We start from the raw sequence: 16,657 nt of genomic DNA on the forward strand, positions 1-16,657 counted from the left end.
AGTGTGAGTTCATAGACTCGGGAGGTGACAAGCCCTCAGAGAGCCGCCCTGCTGACCCAGGCCGCTCAGTTAACCACTCAACCCTTAGCAATGTGACAAGGAGGACAGAACTGCGCCCACCTGCCCGCCTGTTGGCAGAGGATTCCGTCTCTGTTGTGCCACTAGCCCATTGTAACGCTTCGGGCAAAGAAATTAACTCATTGAGGCCTGGGTTTCATGGATCTGCAAGGAAAAAGAGTGAAGTGGACCCGGAACTCTAGAGGCACCTAAAGCTTGAGGGGAGGGGGACAAAAAGCAGGGAGGGGAACTAGTAGTCACTGCTTTCTGCACCTACCAAGCACTGCGATTCTTGTGCATTAGCCTATCTCATGTTCACAGCTACACATGAGGTAGGCTTTGCTAACATTTCCCAGATGAGGAACCTGAGGCTCAGAGGGGCTCCAAGTCTCCCCAGGGACACACAGCCAGTCAGTGGTAGAGCCAGAACTTGACTTTAGGTCTTCCGATTGCTTGTTCAATGGTTAATTGTCTCTCCTGAGCTGGTTCTTAGTCAAGAATCAATGACCCGGGATGGGTGAAAGATCCGGTATGAATTAAGGGTGGGAGGAGATGGGAGAGGACGTGAAAGAATTCTGCAAAATGCCTCCCTTTCTTTTTGCTTGTATGGATGACCCACAGACAGTGTTAATGACTAATCCTTACAGAATCACAGGTGACATGAAAGCCTGTTTGCTGAGACAAGGTGAGCGATTGAGATGATTCTAAGTTTAATGGGAAGAAGTAAACACTAAGAATCTACTTACTCTGTTTCTACAGGAACCGGGAAAGCAGTGGTCAGGCCAATAGTCCAAGAGATAGAACAAATTAGTCCACAGTGCAGTACCACCAAAGGGAAATGACCTTTAATCACATCACACAGCGGGCCCACTCCACCCTGCATGTTTCCCCATCACTCAGCTATACACGGGAAGAGCCACCTCCTTTCCACGGAAAGTTCTGACAGTGGAATTTGAATAACCTTTGCCCAGGGACCAGTCAGTGGCGAATTCAGGGGTGAACACCGAAATCAGCAATAACTCATTCTGCCTCATTTTCATGGAACAGTAGTATGGATGTTTAGATGATGGGTGCACGTGACTTCTGGTGTCCATTGAAATGTGGTGGGATTAAAACAAGGGAGGGGGGATCTAAACTATGGCATTTAAAATCTATATAGTTTGGGGGACTTCCCTGGCGGTCCAGTGGTTAAGACTCTGCGCTTCCACTGCAGGGGGCACGGGTTCCATCCTTGTTCGGGGAACTAAGATCCTGCATGCTGTGTGGCGTGGCCAAAACAAACAAACAAAAACAAACAAAAAACCCCAAATCTATACATTTTTTGAACCCACTTTCATATGAATCCAAGAACACAACTATCATGTTATTAGTCACAAAAATGGTGGTTAATAAATGCTTATTGAATTTGGGCCAAGATAAAGTAAAAGCATTTTTATATGCCCCTCTGTAACTATTTTCAAAACTTATATAATATGCAGGATACAGTGTATATAAATGCAAGATATACTTTAAGCTATGAATTCTAAGTGCGACCACAGAAGGAAATTTCTCCAGATATAGTTCTAGGAAAAGTGGTGTTATGTTTCTCTTCCTAGTCACTTGCCTATATTTGTCCTGTTTAGGTTGGCAAGGTAGTAGAGGTGGACAGATGATGTTCTGACATTCCAGGATCCAATCTAATTTTATAATTTTCATCCTGGAGTAAATTCCTTAAAGTCTGACTCTGTCCCCAAATCCACAAGTCCCAGCATCTTGTGGGTGGTCCTTGTACCCACCAAACTTGAAATGTACTGGACTAGCAGTGGTCTTTCGTTCAGGTACCAATTCTCTTGATTCCTCATTCATTCAACAGAAGTTGAGTGTCTATCATGGGCCACACACTATGCTGGGTGCTAGGAAGGGAGCAATCAAGAAACATGATCCTTATAAGCAAGGAACTTATGGTCTTGTGTGAGAGCTGGGGCATGCGTACACATAAGTTTAATACTTATATGAAAGAGGTTCTTGTGTGTCACAAGAAAAATCAAGATAAAGGAACACAGAGATTCAGAATGATTCAGAGCCTCCTTTCTCTCATCTCTAAAAGGGAGCAAACCATAATGTCTGTTCCACTAGGTTGTGTGCAGGTTTGGGTGAGATCATTTCTGTGAGACTGGCTTTGCCCATCCTACAATGTTGCATGAATGCTGGTTGTCACACATGGGCCCTGGGGGTTTAGAGCTCTGTGGGATTCCTCAGCAGGGACAGAGTTGCCAGGCTGCTCCTGCAGTTCCTAAGGGCCACCTCTTCCAGCTTCTTCCTTCCCCCACCTGTAGCCCATCCACTATCACTTTCAACTCTTTTCTCACCAATGCCTTGAGTTCCCTGTACCCAGTCCCCAATCTATCAAACGGGTGCTTAATAAATGGATGTGTGCTTAACTGAACTTTAATTGGTACAGTGGAACATGCTTTGGAATCAGAAGCACAGGTGGAGGTCTGGTTTTAGTGCCTAATATGACTTGATCAAGTCATTTGACTTTTTTAAGCCTCCATTTTTATCATCTGTAAAGGAGGAAGGTGGAGCTTCAGCTGCAGTAACATCTATGCAATGAGTATAAGTGGTAAATACTAAGAGATCTTGTTAGTAATCTTAGTGGTGCGAGTGCCTGACACATGCTGAGGCCATCCCCCCGTTTCCTGGCTCGCTGGGTGGGCACTTAGAGCCAAGTGACCCGCGTACCTTAACGTTCTCATTGTACGTGTCAGAGTAAAGGACGGCTTGAAATCGAGTGTCTTGGTAGCTGATTTCTGTGGTCAGATGATGGACAATTTTCTGCACCTCTTCCACCGTCTGGGAAATCCACTGGCGCCTCAAGTCCACCTGGGTGTGAAAGGATCAGCAAAGGCCGTTATTCCCGGATCAAGCCCCAAGGAAGTGACGAGACAGGGCACAGCTCAGAAAATCCTGCCCTTCCAAGAGCTCCGGGAGACATGAACTTAGGTCTGATGACACTCGTTGGTGCCTCAGTGTTCTTTTCTGAAATGAAGCGTTGCTCGATATTTACGTAGTACCTGCCTTGCGGTAGGTGCTTTCTAGGTCCTCGGCATGACAGTGAACAGGACAGCAGCGAACAAGATAGAGATACTTGCTTTCTAGTTGAAAATACAGGACACATGCGTATGTGTGTGTGTATACATACATACATACACACAAACATATGTACATATATGTGTACGCACATATGTATAATGTAAGATCAGGTATAAGTCCCAAGAAGAACAATACAATAGCATAAGGGACTAGAGAATAAAGGGGCTGCTATTTTAGACCGGTGACCAGGGAAGGCCTCTCGAAGGAGGTGAGATTTGAGCGAGCCCTGATGACAGCTTGGGAAAGCAAATTCCAAGGCCCCTAAAGCAGGGGCAAGCTTGGCAAGGCTCAAGGGCCAGCAAGGAGGCCTTTGCTGTGGTTATAGGAAAAGAAGGAGGGTGATAGGAGATGAACTTGGAAAGGATGGTGGGGGCCAGGCCATCCCACAGAGTTTTGTGAACCATGGTGAGAGTCTAACATGGGATAAGAATGCCTGCTGTCCGGGTTGGTGAATATAAAATAGTCTAAGGCACGTGAACATGCGGCGGATCGTCTTCTGTGTGTCATCAATACATGATGGTTCCCTTCTCCCCTGCGCTCACCCCGTCCTTTGGCTCCTAGACCCTTAAGAAAAGGCGTGCACTGATGTCTCTTCTGACTCTGCACGGCAAGTCTCCAAGAACTGGAAGGGGCTCTTTGTTACGTTGCTCCGGAGGCACCTGCAGGCTGGTGTTTGATAAGGGTCTCCCTCAGAGATGCTGCAGAGCGTGTGTCTTATATGACCTTAAGTACGATGATCAGGTCTATACTAGCTTTTAATATCATCTTCTTGCCACCAGCAGCCACCCACCCCTCTCCGTGTGTTCATCTCAGAGCATTCATCATGGCAGAAGGGACAAAGGGTAGCTTTTTTGAGCATCTGTAAACTATCAAGATTCTGCATCTTTTGGAGTATGTAAGTGGAAGAGAGAAGGTAGTCACAGAGAGGGGCAGGTCATTTGCCATGCCCAAAATAAAGGCAAGTGCTTGTAGAAGCATAATTAAGGGTCTCTCCAGTGTAGGACTTCTCTGATGTGCTGGGATTCAATTCCATTTGACCAATTTTTGTTGAACATCCACTTCATGCCAGGTTCTGTGCCTACACTGTTGTCAAGAGGTTGACAGATAAGATGACAAAGCAAGACCAATAAACTGGAAATTAAAATTACAGCCATTAGTGCTAAGTATAGGTTTGCAAAGGATGCTAAGGGTACACAAAAAAGGGAAACTGCATCTAGCCTGGAGGCCTTCCTGAAGGCATGGTATATCAGAGTTGTATCTTGAAAGGTTAGCAGGAGTTAGCTAGAAAGAGAAGGTTGTTCTAGAAAGAGAAAATGGTAGATACTTAACACAAGGAGCACAAGGGGAGAACTGCAATTGTTTCTACTTTGTTGGAGCAGACGTTGCCTTGGAGGAGAATGGTGAGGTGGGAGAACAAACGGTGAGAGGTCTTGAAAATAAAGGAAGAAGAATTTCAAGAACAAAGTCAACAGTAACTGGCTGAGTGAGATAAGGCCCCCCAAATGCCCGTAGAGTTTGGTAACTAGAACAGGACTCATGTGTTTGGGGAAACCGTGGGCATCAAGCCAGATGGCAGTGGGTTTAGAGAGAATGGGAAACCAGCAAGTGAAGTCAGAGGTAAGCGACTCCTCCCGCAAGCCTGGCTGGGAGAAGGAAAAAACAAAAACAAGGACAGCAACGGGTTTTTTCAAAAGGACACACAGGTTCGAACATGTTTAGATGCTGAGAGAAAAGAGCCAGTGAAGAAGGAAGAAGGCAGAGAGCAAAACCCCTGAGCGAGGGTTTCCCAGCCAGGAAGCATTGTGGAAGTCCAGAAACCTGGTGAGGAGCTCGTCTCCGTGCGTCAGAAGGAAAAGAAGATGGGTGCAAATGCAGGTAAAAGCATAGAGATTTCCTGCCTGACGTCAGCAGGAGACAAGGCAGTGCGTTGAGAGTGAGGTGAGAAGAGGGAGGCAGGAGACTTCAGGGTGACAGACATTGGCAATAGCTTCTCTAAGGGATGAGGGGCCATTTGGGCACATGGGTAAAGGTTGCCAGGCAGAACCAAGACTCAGCTCTGGGTGCGTGAGGCTGTGGGATACCAGTGGGCTCATTTATAAGAGGTTGTCCAGTACCTCCTGGCCCTCCAGGGGTAACAGTGGAAGTGCTGAGACTAGAGTTTGCTGGCAAGATCTGGAGGAGAGCAAGGGAAGAGATCAGTGGAGGGCCATGTTTTCGAGCCTGGGCCAAGAATGGATGAAGCCAGTTTGGTAGATTAGGGGACATTGGACAAGTTCAGGGGCCAGACATCTGATCAGGAATAGTGGGAAAAAGTAAGACAAGGGCTAACTAGATAGAACGCTGCAGTCAGAATGGTTGGGAAATAGTAATCTCGAATAGTTAAGTTCTCAGAATGTGTTGAGGACTAAGGCTAATTTCCCAAATCTTCCAAGTCCACTGATGTGAGTCCATAGAACTTGACTGTTAGTAACACAGTGGTGACTCTATATATGCAGACACATTTTGTTTCCTATGTTAATAAACTAATGAAAGATTCATTACCGTATTGATACTATCAAATAATTTTTAACTGATTAACTGATAAAAGCTTGAAAGTGTGTGTGTGTGTGTGTGTGTGTGTGTGCGTGCGCACGCGTGCACCTAGTGGGAACAGCTCTCCATTGTGAACCTCATCTACAAATTATGCCGCCATTTGATGGTAGAATTTTCTTACCGGCAGGACAAGTTCAGACACCCCTTAGAAGACACCTATAATTTCTCATTCATTATTCCTCTTTATGACCTGTTCTGACGTGTGAAGATAAGTCAGAATAAGGAAATACTTTTCTGGGCCTAGAGCCACAAATTCTGGTTTTAATTTTCTTTATCTGTCACTTTTGCTGCAATTTAAACCCAGGATCTTAGAATTGGAAGAGTCTCAGAAATCATCTTGTCTGGTATCCTTTTACAGAAGGCCAGAGTGACACGGTGGCCCTCCTAATGTCACACTGGTACTTAGCAGTATGACTAGACCTAATGCCCAGGTTCCCCAACTCTTCTTTCTGTCACACTGCTACACCCTCAATAGGAGTTCCAGAAATAATACCTACCTTTATCCTCTTTCTGAACCTGACCATGCCCTCAGTTTGGAGTTCATGAAATAACAAGTCCAAAGTTGTTCTGACATGCCGCAACACTGACTGCTCTGGCATGCCGCAGACACATAAGGGCGACACAGCAGGGGTCGGACAGTGATGCAGGGCTTAACCAGAGCTGCGGAGGGAGAGCCCCGCCTTGGACAGGCCTGCCCCAGGAACCAAGCCACTGGAGTCAAGGGGGAGCCGCTTTCCTGTTAGGTGATGGGCAGCCCCTTCCTGCCTATGTCTCTGGATACACTTCCTGCCATTGGTTCTGAGCAAACAGGATCACAGAGCTATTCACCGGCCCCCAAAGGAGTTTGGGCTGGGGGTTTCCCAGGCTCAGTCCCACGTACCTCTTGTCACTCCCACGGTCTAAACCACAACCCAGAAGCCCCAGGCTGTTTCCCTCCCTTGTCCTGACCATGCCTATGGGTAAGAAGATTCCATTTCACTGTGTGGAAAAGCAGGAAATGGGGCCTGAGGCAGCTTTACAGGGAGTGGTCTTGGTGAAAGAAGGAGGCTCCACCGGTCGCCAGCCCAATGTCAGAATCCCTTTGTTGCCTCTCAAACTTCAGGAAGCAAGCTAAGATACCAGTTGTAACCTTGAAGCAGCCTTGTCACTAAATTTATTTCACAGCAAAGCTTTGAAACAAACTTAAGGAGGAAATATGATAATTTAAGAAGATGGATCAAAGCCCATTTCGTCCAAAAATTTTTTTGTTTTGGCCGCTCCCTGCGGCTTGTGGCATCTTATTTCCCTGACCAGAGATCGAACCTGGGCCCTAAGAGTGAAAGCGCCAAGTCCTAACCACTGGACCACCAGGGAATCCCCTCATGCAGTCCAAACTTGACCTTGAGTGCCTGTTTAAGCTTCATTCACATCCTCTGCTGATTAGGTCAATGCACAAAGGTTGGGACTTCCCTGGTGGTCCAATGGTAAAGAATCTGCCTTCCAATGCAGGGGATGCATGTTCGATCCCTGGTCAGGGAACTAAGATCCCACGTGCCAAGGGGCAACTAAGCCCACGCGTGGCAACAACTGTGCCTGTGCGCCTCAACTAGAGAGCCTGCGTGCCGCAAACTGCAGAGCCCACGTGCTCTGGAGCCTGCGCACCACAACTAGAGAGAAGCCCGAGTGCCACAACGAAAGAACCTGTGAGCTGCAATGAAGATCTCGTGTGCTGCAACTAGGGTCTGACGTAGCCCAAATAAATAAATAAGTAAGTAAAAGAGACTTTGTCTTAAAAAATAAATAAATAAAGAGAAACACTTTGTTTCTAAAGGGAAGCATTTGTGGGTGTGGCAGAGCAAAAGCAGAAATGAATTGTGGTAAATTAACCAGGCCCATGATGTTAGATGTGGTTAGATCATCTAATCCAACCCCTGCATTGCACTGACCCTGCAAAAGTTATGCCACACTCCTTAGCATACAGATTTAGTCACTCTAACTAATCAGAGTTTACGCAGAAACAGTCATTAGAGACTGTTGGCACCTTTAAGGTTGCCATCCATTTTTTGTGGGCCTCCCTCCAGGGCTTGTCTATGTGCCCACACGCATGTCCACCTCCCCAGGCACAGCGTCAGGCCCATTGTTGTCCCACATCATTTGCTACTATTAATAGCTTAAGTTTGTGAACAATTTCCTGTTTCAAATATAAATTATTGAGAATTCAAGGTTATTCCTTATAATTACATCAGTCTGACTCACTTGTATTCCCACATGCTTTCCTGAGAGGGAGGTAGGGGGTATGCTAAATAGTGCACCAGGAATGCCACACAGGCCTGGCCACACCCAGGAGCGTGTGGCCAATGCGAATGTCATCCATGGTGAGTGCCACTGGGGAAAAAGGCTGAGAACTTCCTTCTAGACAACAGGAAGTCAGACTTTTAATTCTGGAATTGCATTAACTCCAATAATCAGTTTAAAAAAGTGGTGGGGTGGGGGGCGCAGACACTGACTGTCTCTGTCTTCCAGGGGTTAATAATTTAAAGGCACGGAGACTTAAATTCAGTGATCCATACAGATAAGACATCACACTCTCCATCTTTTTAGACTAATTCTTCCATGAACCAAATGCTTGGGCCCCACAGGATATTTGCAGCTCCCAAACAGCAGAAGCCATAGCAACAGCAGCACTGTGGAGCTAAGACTGGTGAGGCGTTGCTGTGCGCAGGATACTTTATAAGGGTTAGCTCCTTTGAGACTCCTGATAAGCCTTTAAGGTGGATGCTGTGATAATCCCCATTTTACAGAGGACGACACTGGAGTTCAGAAAGTGTAATAACTTACCCAGGGTCCCGGAGTCAATAAGTCACAGAACAGGAATCCACACACAGGCGGTGCCCTTGTTCATAATCACTGCACCGCTCTGCCTCCCCAAGGACAAGGAGACTGGGAATGAAAACCGCTAACTGCTTGAATGGGGTTCCAGTAGCTGGAAGGCCTCTCCTCCACTTGTTAAAACCCTATGCATTACGCATGCGCTAAGGCTTTGTCATCAATCTTTCTGTGAAACGTCTCTCCCATCAGAGGTCACACTGCTCTCTTCCCCTCCAGCACCTTGTTTAAATCTCTATGTAGTGGGCTTCCCTGGTGGCACAGTGGTTAAGAATCTGCCCGCCAATGCAGGGGACACGGGTTCAAGCCCTGGTCCGGGAAGATCCCACATGCCGTGGAGCAACTAAGCCCGTGCACCACAACAACTGACCCTACGCTCTAAAGCCTGCGAGCCACAACTACTGAGCCTGTGTGCTGCAACTACTGAAGCCTGTGCACCTAGAGCGCGTGCTCCACAATAAGAGAAGCCACTGCAATGAGAAGCCTGCGCACCGCAATGAAGAGTAGCCCCCGCTCACTGCAACTAGAGAAAGCCTGCGTGCAGCAATGAAGATCCAATGCAGCTGAAAATTAAATTAAATAAATAAGTAAATCTCTATGTAGCGCTTGTGATGTTAAGCATTTGCTGTCTGCATGGGGAACTTCCTCCTTTTACCTTTGGGGTTATGTGCAAAATCTGCAGGTGAGATAGGGCCACTCTTAAAGATACCCAAACACAAAATTTCTCTCTCACTAAGCAGGTCACATCCGGACCTGTGTTTTGGGCACTGTGTTTTGCACTGTGTGTGTTTATGGTGATATAGAGGGTTTAGCAGATGAAATGTGGTTTGGTGTAAAAAGAGAATAGGCTGAAACCACAGCATCTTCACTAACTGTGTGACTTTGGACACGCTGTTTAATCAGCATGAGCCCTGCTTCCTCCTCTGTTAAAATGGAGGTAATATGCACCTTTAACACTCGTCTTGCATTATCTTCAATGAGCCTGAAGATACTTCTGACCACATACGTGCAATGATACTATGTGAATTCAACGGGAATAAAGATATCCAAGACACTGTTCTTCCCTCTGGAAACTTATAAAGAATAAAATGATATACTATTTAAGTTGCCACCAAGATAACAATAGGAAAGGCGTCAGGAGTCAAGATACAATTGATCGCCAAATAAATATGATCAGTGATCATTATGATGGGAGTTCACAGGAAGACACAAACGTTTTGTGTTGGGGTGTCAGATTAATCTTTCATGAGCAAGTGGACTCTGAGCTGAGTCTGAAAGATGAGGATGAGCCAGAAAAATGAAGAAGAGAAAGGATACCTCCCCAGGTGGCGGGGAGGGATGCTCTGGCCTGAGACCTTCTCAGGGCACAGTTCTTGTGGGACAGGGCTGTCAGACTCAACCACCTACAGGGCGGAGTAGGGGACACACATGGGGCGGGTGGGGAGGCAGATGTCAGACCCCAGCAGTGCCGCAGCCTCCAGTGGGACAGGCACTCAGCTCCAGCCCATGGCTGCCAGGTAAGAAACTGGGACCTGTGGTTGCCAGATAACCTGATTTTTTTTCCAGAGAAGATGGAAAGCTGGATTTCTATGCAAAATCTCACTATTTTGAAATGTTTGTAACAAATTTGACAAAATTTAAAAATTCTCTGCAGGCCAAAGAAAACACATGCTCAGGCTGGATTCCACATAGAGAGCTTTTGTTTAGAATTTCTGTGATTGAAGATGCAAGGAAGCAGAGAGTAGAAAGATAAAGTATTATTTGAATGCCAGGCTAAAATATTTGGATTTTTTTCTTTCAGAAAACACAGGACAATGGGGAAATGCCAGCTAACGTCCCTTCCACTTATAGCCCCCAAAAGGAGAAATCATTTTGTTTGCTATAATTTTTATTATGATAAGTTTTCCCTATTTATCCCTCTTAATGGTTTTACCTAAGAAATCAACTTGACTTATCATTATAATAATGAACTCTGCTTTGTTTACTCGTAAAGGCATGAAAACCCTAGACTAGGGCCTAACTCTTTGTTTAAATGTTTTAGTTTTAAGGGTGGCTCTGTGCCTTAATCGCTTTGGCTGTAAATGGAAAGGCTTAAACTAGATAATATTTAATGTCCCTTCAAGTTCTAACATCTGAAGAGCCTATGACTCTATAGAGAAGAAATTAAATTAGTTCTTAATTGATGCATACTAAAAATATAGTGGTAATACATACATATTTTAATCTAGCAGTTTTACAGTTTTCAAAGAGCTTTCTTATTTACTCTTTTTCAAAGACCCCACTAAGATCCTATTATCACTCCCATTTTACAGAGAAGAAAACTGAGGCTCAGACAGGTTAAGTGTCTTGCTCATGACCACCCAGGCATCAGTGGCAGAGCTGGAGTTCCAGCCCTAGTTCTAACTCTTCCTTCCACATTCTATTCCCAATGTACCTCTTGCACTAGAACCTCAAGGAGAGGACTGAAATATGGTAAGTCCCTGAACACTCTTATGGGTGATGGTCTTGAATTCCTGAGAAGCATTTTCTGTATCTTTGGAAACAAGCTGAAATTCTTTCTGCATCAAGGTTGGTGGGGCGGGAGGGTGGGAGGGGCGCATGGGAGAGACCCGTATCTGTCCTTACCTTATTCAGCAGGCAATCTTCTAAGTTTCCTTCCATTAGGGATTTCATGTCTTCTTGGTCTATGCTGGGCAGAACAGCAGAGTCTTGGTTTGTCTCTCAGCAGAGAGAGCACTTGTGCGTAGATTTCTCAGTGATACTAGTCTCTGGGTGCTGAATTTCTCTGGGATTGTGTATGTGGACCACAGACTTGCCTTCTCAATTCTTCATTCAAGCTCTCATTTCCAAATTGTGAGCATCCATCTTTCATCTTTTGGGAAATTAAAAAAAAAAAAAAAAAAGAATTGAAGGAGAGTTGATGAAACTGCATTCGAGTCCAGCCAAATTTTACTCTATTTAGCTCTGCTGACTGGTGTGTTGACCGAAGGGCAATTTTCCAAGTTGTATTTCCCACTCAAATACTCAAAAGTTCCATTCAACACGGAAACGCCCTGTAGTTGGCTTCTTCCGAACTATTTATGCTCTTATCCTGACACTAGATGCACCTTTGAGCTCAGTATCTTATATCTCCTTGTTCTAACCCTGTTGACAGTAAATATCCCTTGCCCTCCAATCCAGAAAACCCCACAGATGGATTTACCTTCTTTACAATAAACAAAACTGCCAAACAACCAGCCTGGCACCCACGATTATGCCTACAAACAAGTGATCAGGACACAACAATTCGCACGTGGAAACACACACACACACACACACACACACACAGGCATGGACACACACAGGCACATACACACACAGAGGCACATACACACACACACACACAGGTATGGACACACACAGGCACACACACACACACGTATGGACACACACAGGCACAGAGAAGCACACCCACCCAGGAATGGCAGGACAGGATCCTTCCGCTCACCTGCTGACCTTTAAATCTCCCTCTTCCCACCTGAAAGCTAGCAGTAAAAATAAAGTCAGTGTAAACAGGCTCCTCAAGAGTCGAGGAAACACTCACATCTGGTTTTGCCAGCAAAACTATGTTGGAAAACAGCTCAGGCAGCAAATTCCCAGTCTGGCTGGCTGGGGCTAGTTTTATTACAGAAAAAAAATTTCACAATGGCTTGATCTCCCTGAAACTGGTAAACATCAGAGTCTGCTATCAGATGATCTAAAGGTATTAGAGCACTTCTGGGAGCCCAGCTCAATTCGGAGCAATGTTCCAAAGGCAAGTGTTTTTTCCAAACCCACCTCTGAGTGCATCCTCTGGGTGCTCAGCAACCATGTTGGGCGCCCGGGCTGCTCTGTGTTCTGTAACCACAGCATTCGCATATCTTCCCGAACTTGGCACCATCTGAAAGCCACATCCACATCAGAGCTCCGGCTGCTCCGTGCTCCACCCACCTCACTAATAATCCCAGTGTTCCGTCCAGCTTCTGCAGCTCCTCTCTGGGAACCAGCAGTCTGATATGAATATGGTAAAGCCGCCCCTCCTCAATACCGCCTCGACTTTTCATTTTCTTCCATTTGTAATTTTAAACCTCCTTCTTTTGAGAGCAAATGTTCCCGAATATTTCAGAATCTTCTTCTTTTGCCTTCTCTTACCGCTGGTCAGTCGTTCCAAGCTACCAGTTTTTCACAGACCAAGAGTCTCTTTCCTCTGTGCTTCTTGCAATTCAGAGTTCTCTTTCCACCTCATTTTCAACTTCACCAAAGTCCTCCTGTTTTTCCCAGGTGTTCTTGCTGTTGTCCTTACTTCTGCTTCACTGTAATCATTAATGCAGGAGTCCCTCTCCTCTGGTGGGGCCTTTCCTACTATTCTAAGGTTGCCCCAGTCGCCCGTCATCAGATGCACAAACTTTCATCCTTTTGTGCCTGTGGTGGCCTTACCTCGATTGCTCCAGTACCGCAGCTGATCAAAATGCTGAAAGTGGCATTCTTCTCTCGTGCTAGGGTCCAGTGACACTTGCCAGTTGTGAGCGGGGAAAGCAATGAACAGGGACAACTGAGGAGCATGGGAGAAGAAGAAGGAGCACGTGCTCAGGGTGGCTTACTAGAGTCTAATTTTACCTGGATGCTGTACCCAGGAAATGGGGTGTTGTATAGACACAACCTGTTCCCTGCTCCATGATGTTCCTTATGGGCAAAGGTTCTGAAATACAGGGCAGTCCCACAAACACAGGTGCTCTGACAGATTGGCAAAGACAAAATTTCTTTGTAGATAGAGATCTCTGGCTAATTGGATATTGGATCAGCAAATATTTATTGAGCAACAGATTGCCCAAGGCACTCTTCTGTGTCACTGAGAGGGATTAAAAATGGACTCAGATTTCCCTCGTTCTTCGGGAAATAAATATCCTTGTTTCTCATGACTCACACCAAATGCAAGTATGAACATGTAAACCAACTTTAGCTCAACTTCTGTTGTGAGGACCAAGAAGTTATTCTTTAAAGTCAGTTGAACAAAGGCATTCAAACCCTAAACCATCAACATAAGAAGCCCTGGGAAGATCATGTCACCTGGTTCACCAGCAAAGGTGTTTGTTACTGATTTACCTTAGTGGCCAGGATTTTCATACCAAAAAGGGGAAGGGTTGGCTTGATTCAGATCAATCTTAAATATACAAATTTGTTAAACTTCACCAAGATTACAAATTCTGACTTATTCTTTCAAAGATTTCTTTTAATCCCAGGGTGACTCAAATCTGACAGTTCAGAGGACCAAATAGAGATAATTGTTTAAGCTGTGAGGAAGCCCCCAACAATGAACAGACCCTGTCTGTTCTGTGTCACCTGTGTAGCCCGGTACCTAACACAGGGGTCCCCAACCCCCGGGCCGTGGACCGATACTGGTCTGCGGCCTGTTAGGAACCGGGTCACATGGCAGGAGGTGGGCGGCAGGCGAGCGAGCGAAGCTTCATCTGCTGCTCCCCAAAGCTCTCATTACCACCTGAACCATCCCCCTCCCACACCCAGCCCCCAACCCTGTCCGTGGAAAAACTGTCTTCCATGAAACCAGTCCCTGGTGCCAAAAATGTTGGGAAGCACTAACCTAACACATAACTGACCCTCAATGAATAGTGGTGAATATTTCTTTGCCTTAAACATTAAAGTGACCATTCTAATAAATAAAATACTTTGAGATGCATAAAACAGCAAAGATGACCTGTTACAACATAGTATATACTCAGTGATCCCAGACTGGGCTAGAGGAAAGGAAAGGAAAATATCTAGATCTGTGTCCATCTGGCTGTGTGTCCATCCATTTATATTTCTGTGCACTGGAATGTCATTCTGGATCTTCCTCACTCAAATGGCCCAATGCTGAAAGGCAACCCAGAAACTTATTTTTAACGGAGACCAGCTGTCAACGTAATAAAACTCCTGCTATGGCCTGGATGACACTTTATTTTCAAATTAAATAGTAGGGTATTTCCATGTTCATATCTCTCTACCTGGTAAACAGAGTTATATTTTCATCTGAAACTTTTCCTTAAGTCAGGGTGCAACTCCCTTCCCTCTGTTCAGAGTCATGTGAGGCTGGCATATTTTTCAGTTGACATCACCAGGAAAACACTGGGTGTGAAGAAAGCCTTTAAGGAAGAAGACATTTGGTTTTATTAATTTGTTATACCATGAAACTAACTGGTTCACCTAAGTTTCTGTGATACCTGAGTTAGGAAGTGGCAGGAAATAGGTGATGGGAGGAATTAATTGTTCCTAGTTCTTGGGAACACAGGGGGCTGCTTTCCCTCCCCCTTCTATTGCTCATGACACATGACAAATTTATCTGTTTTTAGTTAAAAGAGACCCAGCCAGAAGATAAAGACATAGAGATCGAGGGAACAAAATAGAAAGTCCAGAAATAGACTCACACAAACACAGTCATTTGATCTTTGATAAAGTGTAAACACATTTCAGTGGAGGGAAGATATTTCTTTTCACTAATGTGTATTGGAAAAATTGGTTGTCCATAGGAAAAGAAATAAACCTTGATATAAATCTCATACCTTACATAAAGATTTACCTCAAAATGGATTATAGATCTAAATGAGAAACATAAGCTAAATCCTTGTGACCTGAGTTTAGGCCAAGAGTTCTTAGGAATGATAAAAAAAAAATGGATAACTTAGACTTCATCAAATTTAAGAACTTTTGTTCTTCCAAAGATACTGTCATGAGAATGAAGAGACAAGATATGGACTAGGAGGATATATTTGAAAACTACATACCCAACAAAGGACTTGTATCCAGAATATGTAAAGAACTCTCAAACTTAGTAATGAGAGAAAAACACAACTTAAAAATGAGTAAAGGGCTTGAACAGACACTTCACCAAAGAGGATATAAGGATGGCAAATAAGCATGTGAAAATATAGTCAGTATCATTAGACATTCAGGAAATGCAAATTAAAAACACGAAAAGATACAATTACATACTTAATTGAATGGCTAAAATGAAAAAATGGTGACAGTACCTAGTGTTGACAAGTATACGGAGCAACTGAAACTCTCATACATTTCTGATGGGAATGAAAAATGGTTTGGTAATTTCTTATGAAGTTGAATATATATTTGACCCCCAGCAATTCCACTCCTAGGCATATAGCCTAGAGAAATGAAAACCTGGTTTACACAAAAACCTGTAAATGAATGTTCACAGCACTGTTATTTATGACAGTCAGAAGTTGGATGCCACCCCAAAGCTTCTCAACAGGTGAATTGATAAACTGTGGTACATCCATAGCATATAATAATATACAACAATAAAAAGGAACAAATTATTGATATACACAACTTGGATGAATTTAAATACATTGTGCTGAGAGAACACAGAGAACTTTCAAAAAGTTACATATTGTATGATTCCATTAATTTGGCATTCTCAAAAATTCTTGAAAAAAGACCAAGTTTTAGTGGTGGAGAACAGGTCAGTGGTTGCCAGGGGTCTTGGGGTGAGGTGAGGGTGTGACTACCAAGGGATAGCATGAGAGGTTTTTGGAATGATCTAACTGTTCTGTGTTCTGATTTTGGTGGGGTTTTCATGAATCTGTATATATGTTAAAATTCATACAACTTTTCACCAGAAAAAAAAAAGTGTTACTATAGATCATTTTAAAATAAAGAAACCCAAAGATATTGATTATAATGAAAATACAATCAAGTTACCAGGTCCTCATAGATAATACATTTTGTGTTATTTTATGGGAAAATGTAAGTATTGTGTAATCAAATAGTATCTTTTTAAAAAAATTTTTTTAGAGCAGTTTTAGGTTCACAGAAAAATTGGGAGGAAGGTAGAGATTTCCCATATACTCCCTCCCCCAAGACAAGTATAGCCTCCTCCATTATCAACATCTGCGACCAGAGTGGTACATTTGTCACAGTTGATGAACCTACACTGTCACACCATTATCACCCAAAGTCCTAATTTACATTATGGTTG

At 44.3% G+C, this 16,657-nt stretch overlaps 1 protein-coding gene across 4 annotated transcripts in view; it reads right to left on the reverse strand.

The window, feature by feature from the left end:
* MAB21L3 (mab-21 like 3) overlaps positions 1-13,462 on the reverse strand; it is a 49,706-nt gene extending 36,244 nt beyond the window's left edge. For 2 of the 4 annotated variants that reach the window (XR_016394269.1, XM_089917299.1), the window contains exons 1-3: positions 12,463-13,461; positions 11,272-11,518; positions 2,779-2,919 (exon numbers count right to left, since the gene is read on the reverse strand). Coding sequence is in view for 3 of the 4 variants with exons in the window: in XM_089917299.1 (XP_089773425.1) it covers positions 2,779-2,919; positions 11,272-11,319 (189 nt within the window). In the remaining variant the exon portion in view is untranslated. Of the gene's footprint in view, positions 1-2,778; positions 2,920-11,271; positions 11,519-12,462 lie in introns of all 4 variants that reach the window. The other 2 variants (XM_089917295.1, XM_089917291.1) reach the window with 2 other exon arrangements.
* Positions 13,463-16,657: the final 3,195 nt, after the last annotated feature.

This window comes from Delphinapterus leucas, chromosome 1, assembly GCF_059928025.1.
Source record: "Delphinapterus leucas isolate spDelLeu-1000000601 "Yukka" chromosome 1, BTC_Dleu_Yukka2, whole genome shotgun sequence".
Classification (NCBI taxonomy): domain Eukaryota; kingdom Metazoa; phylum Chordata; class Mammalia; order Artiodactyla; family Monodontidae; genus Delphinapterus; species Delphinapterus leucas.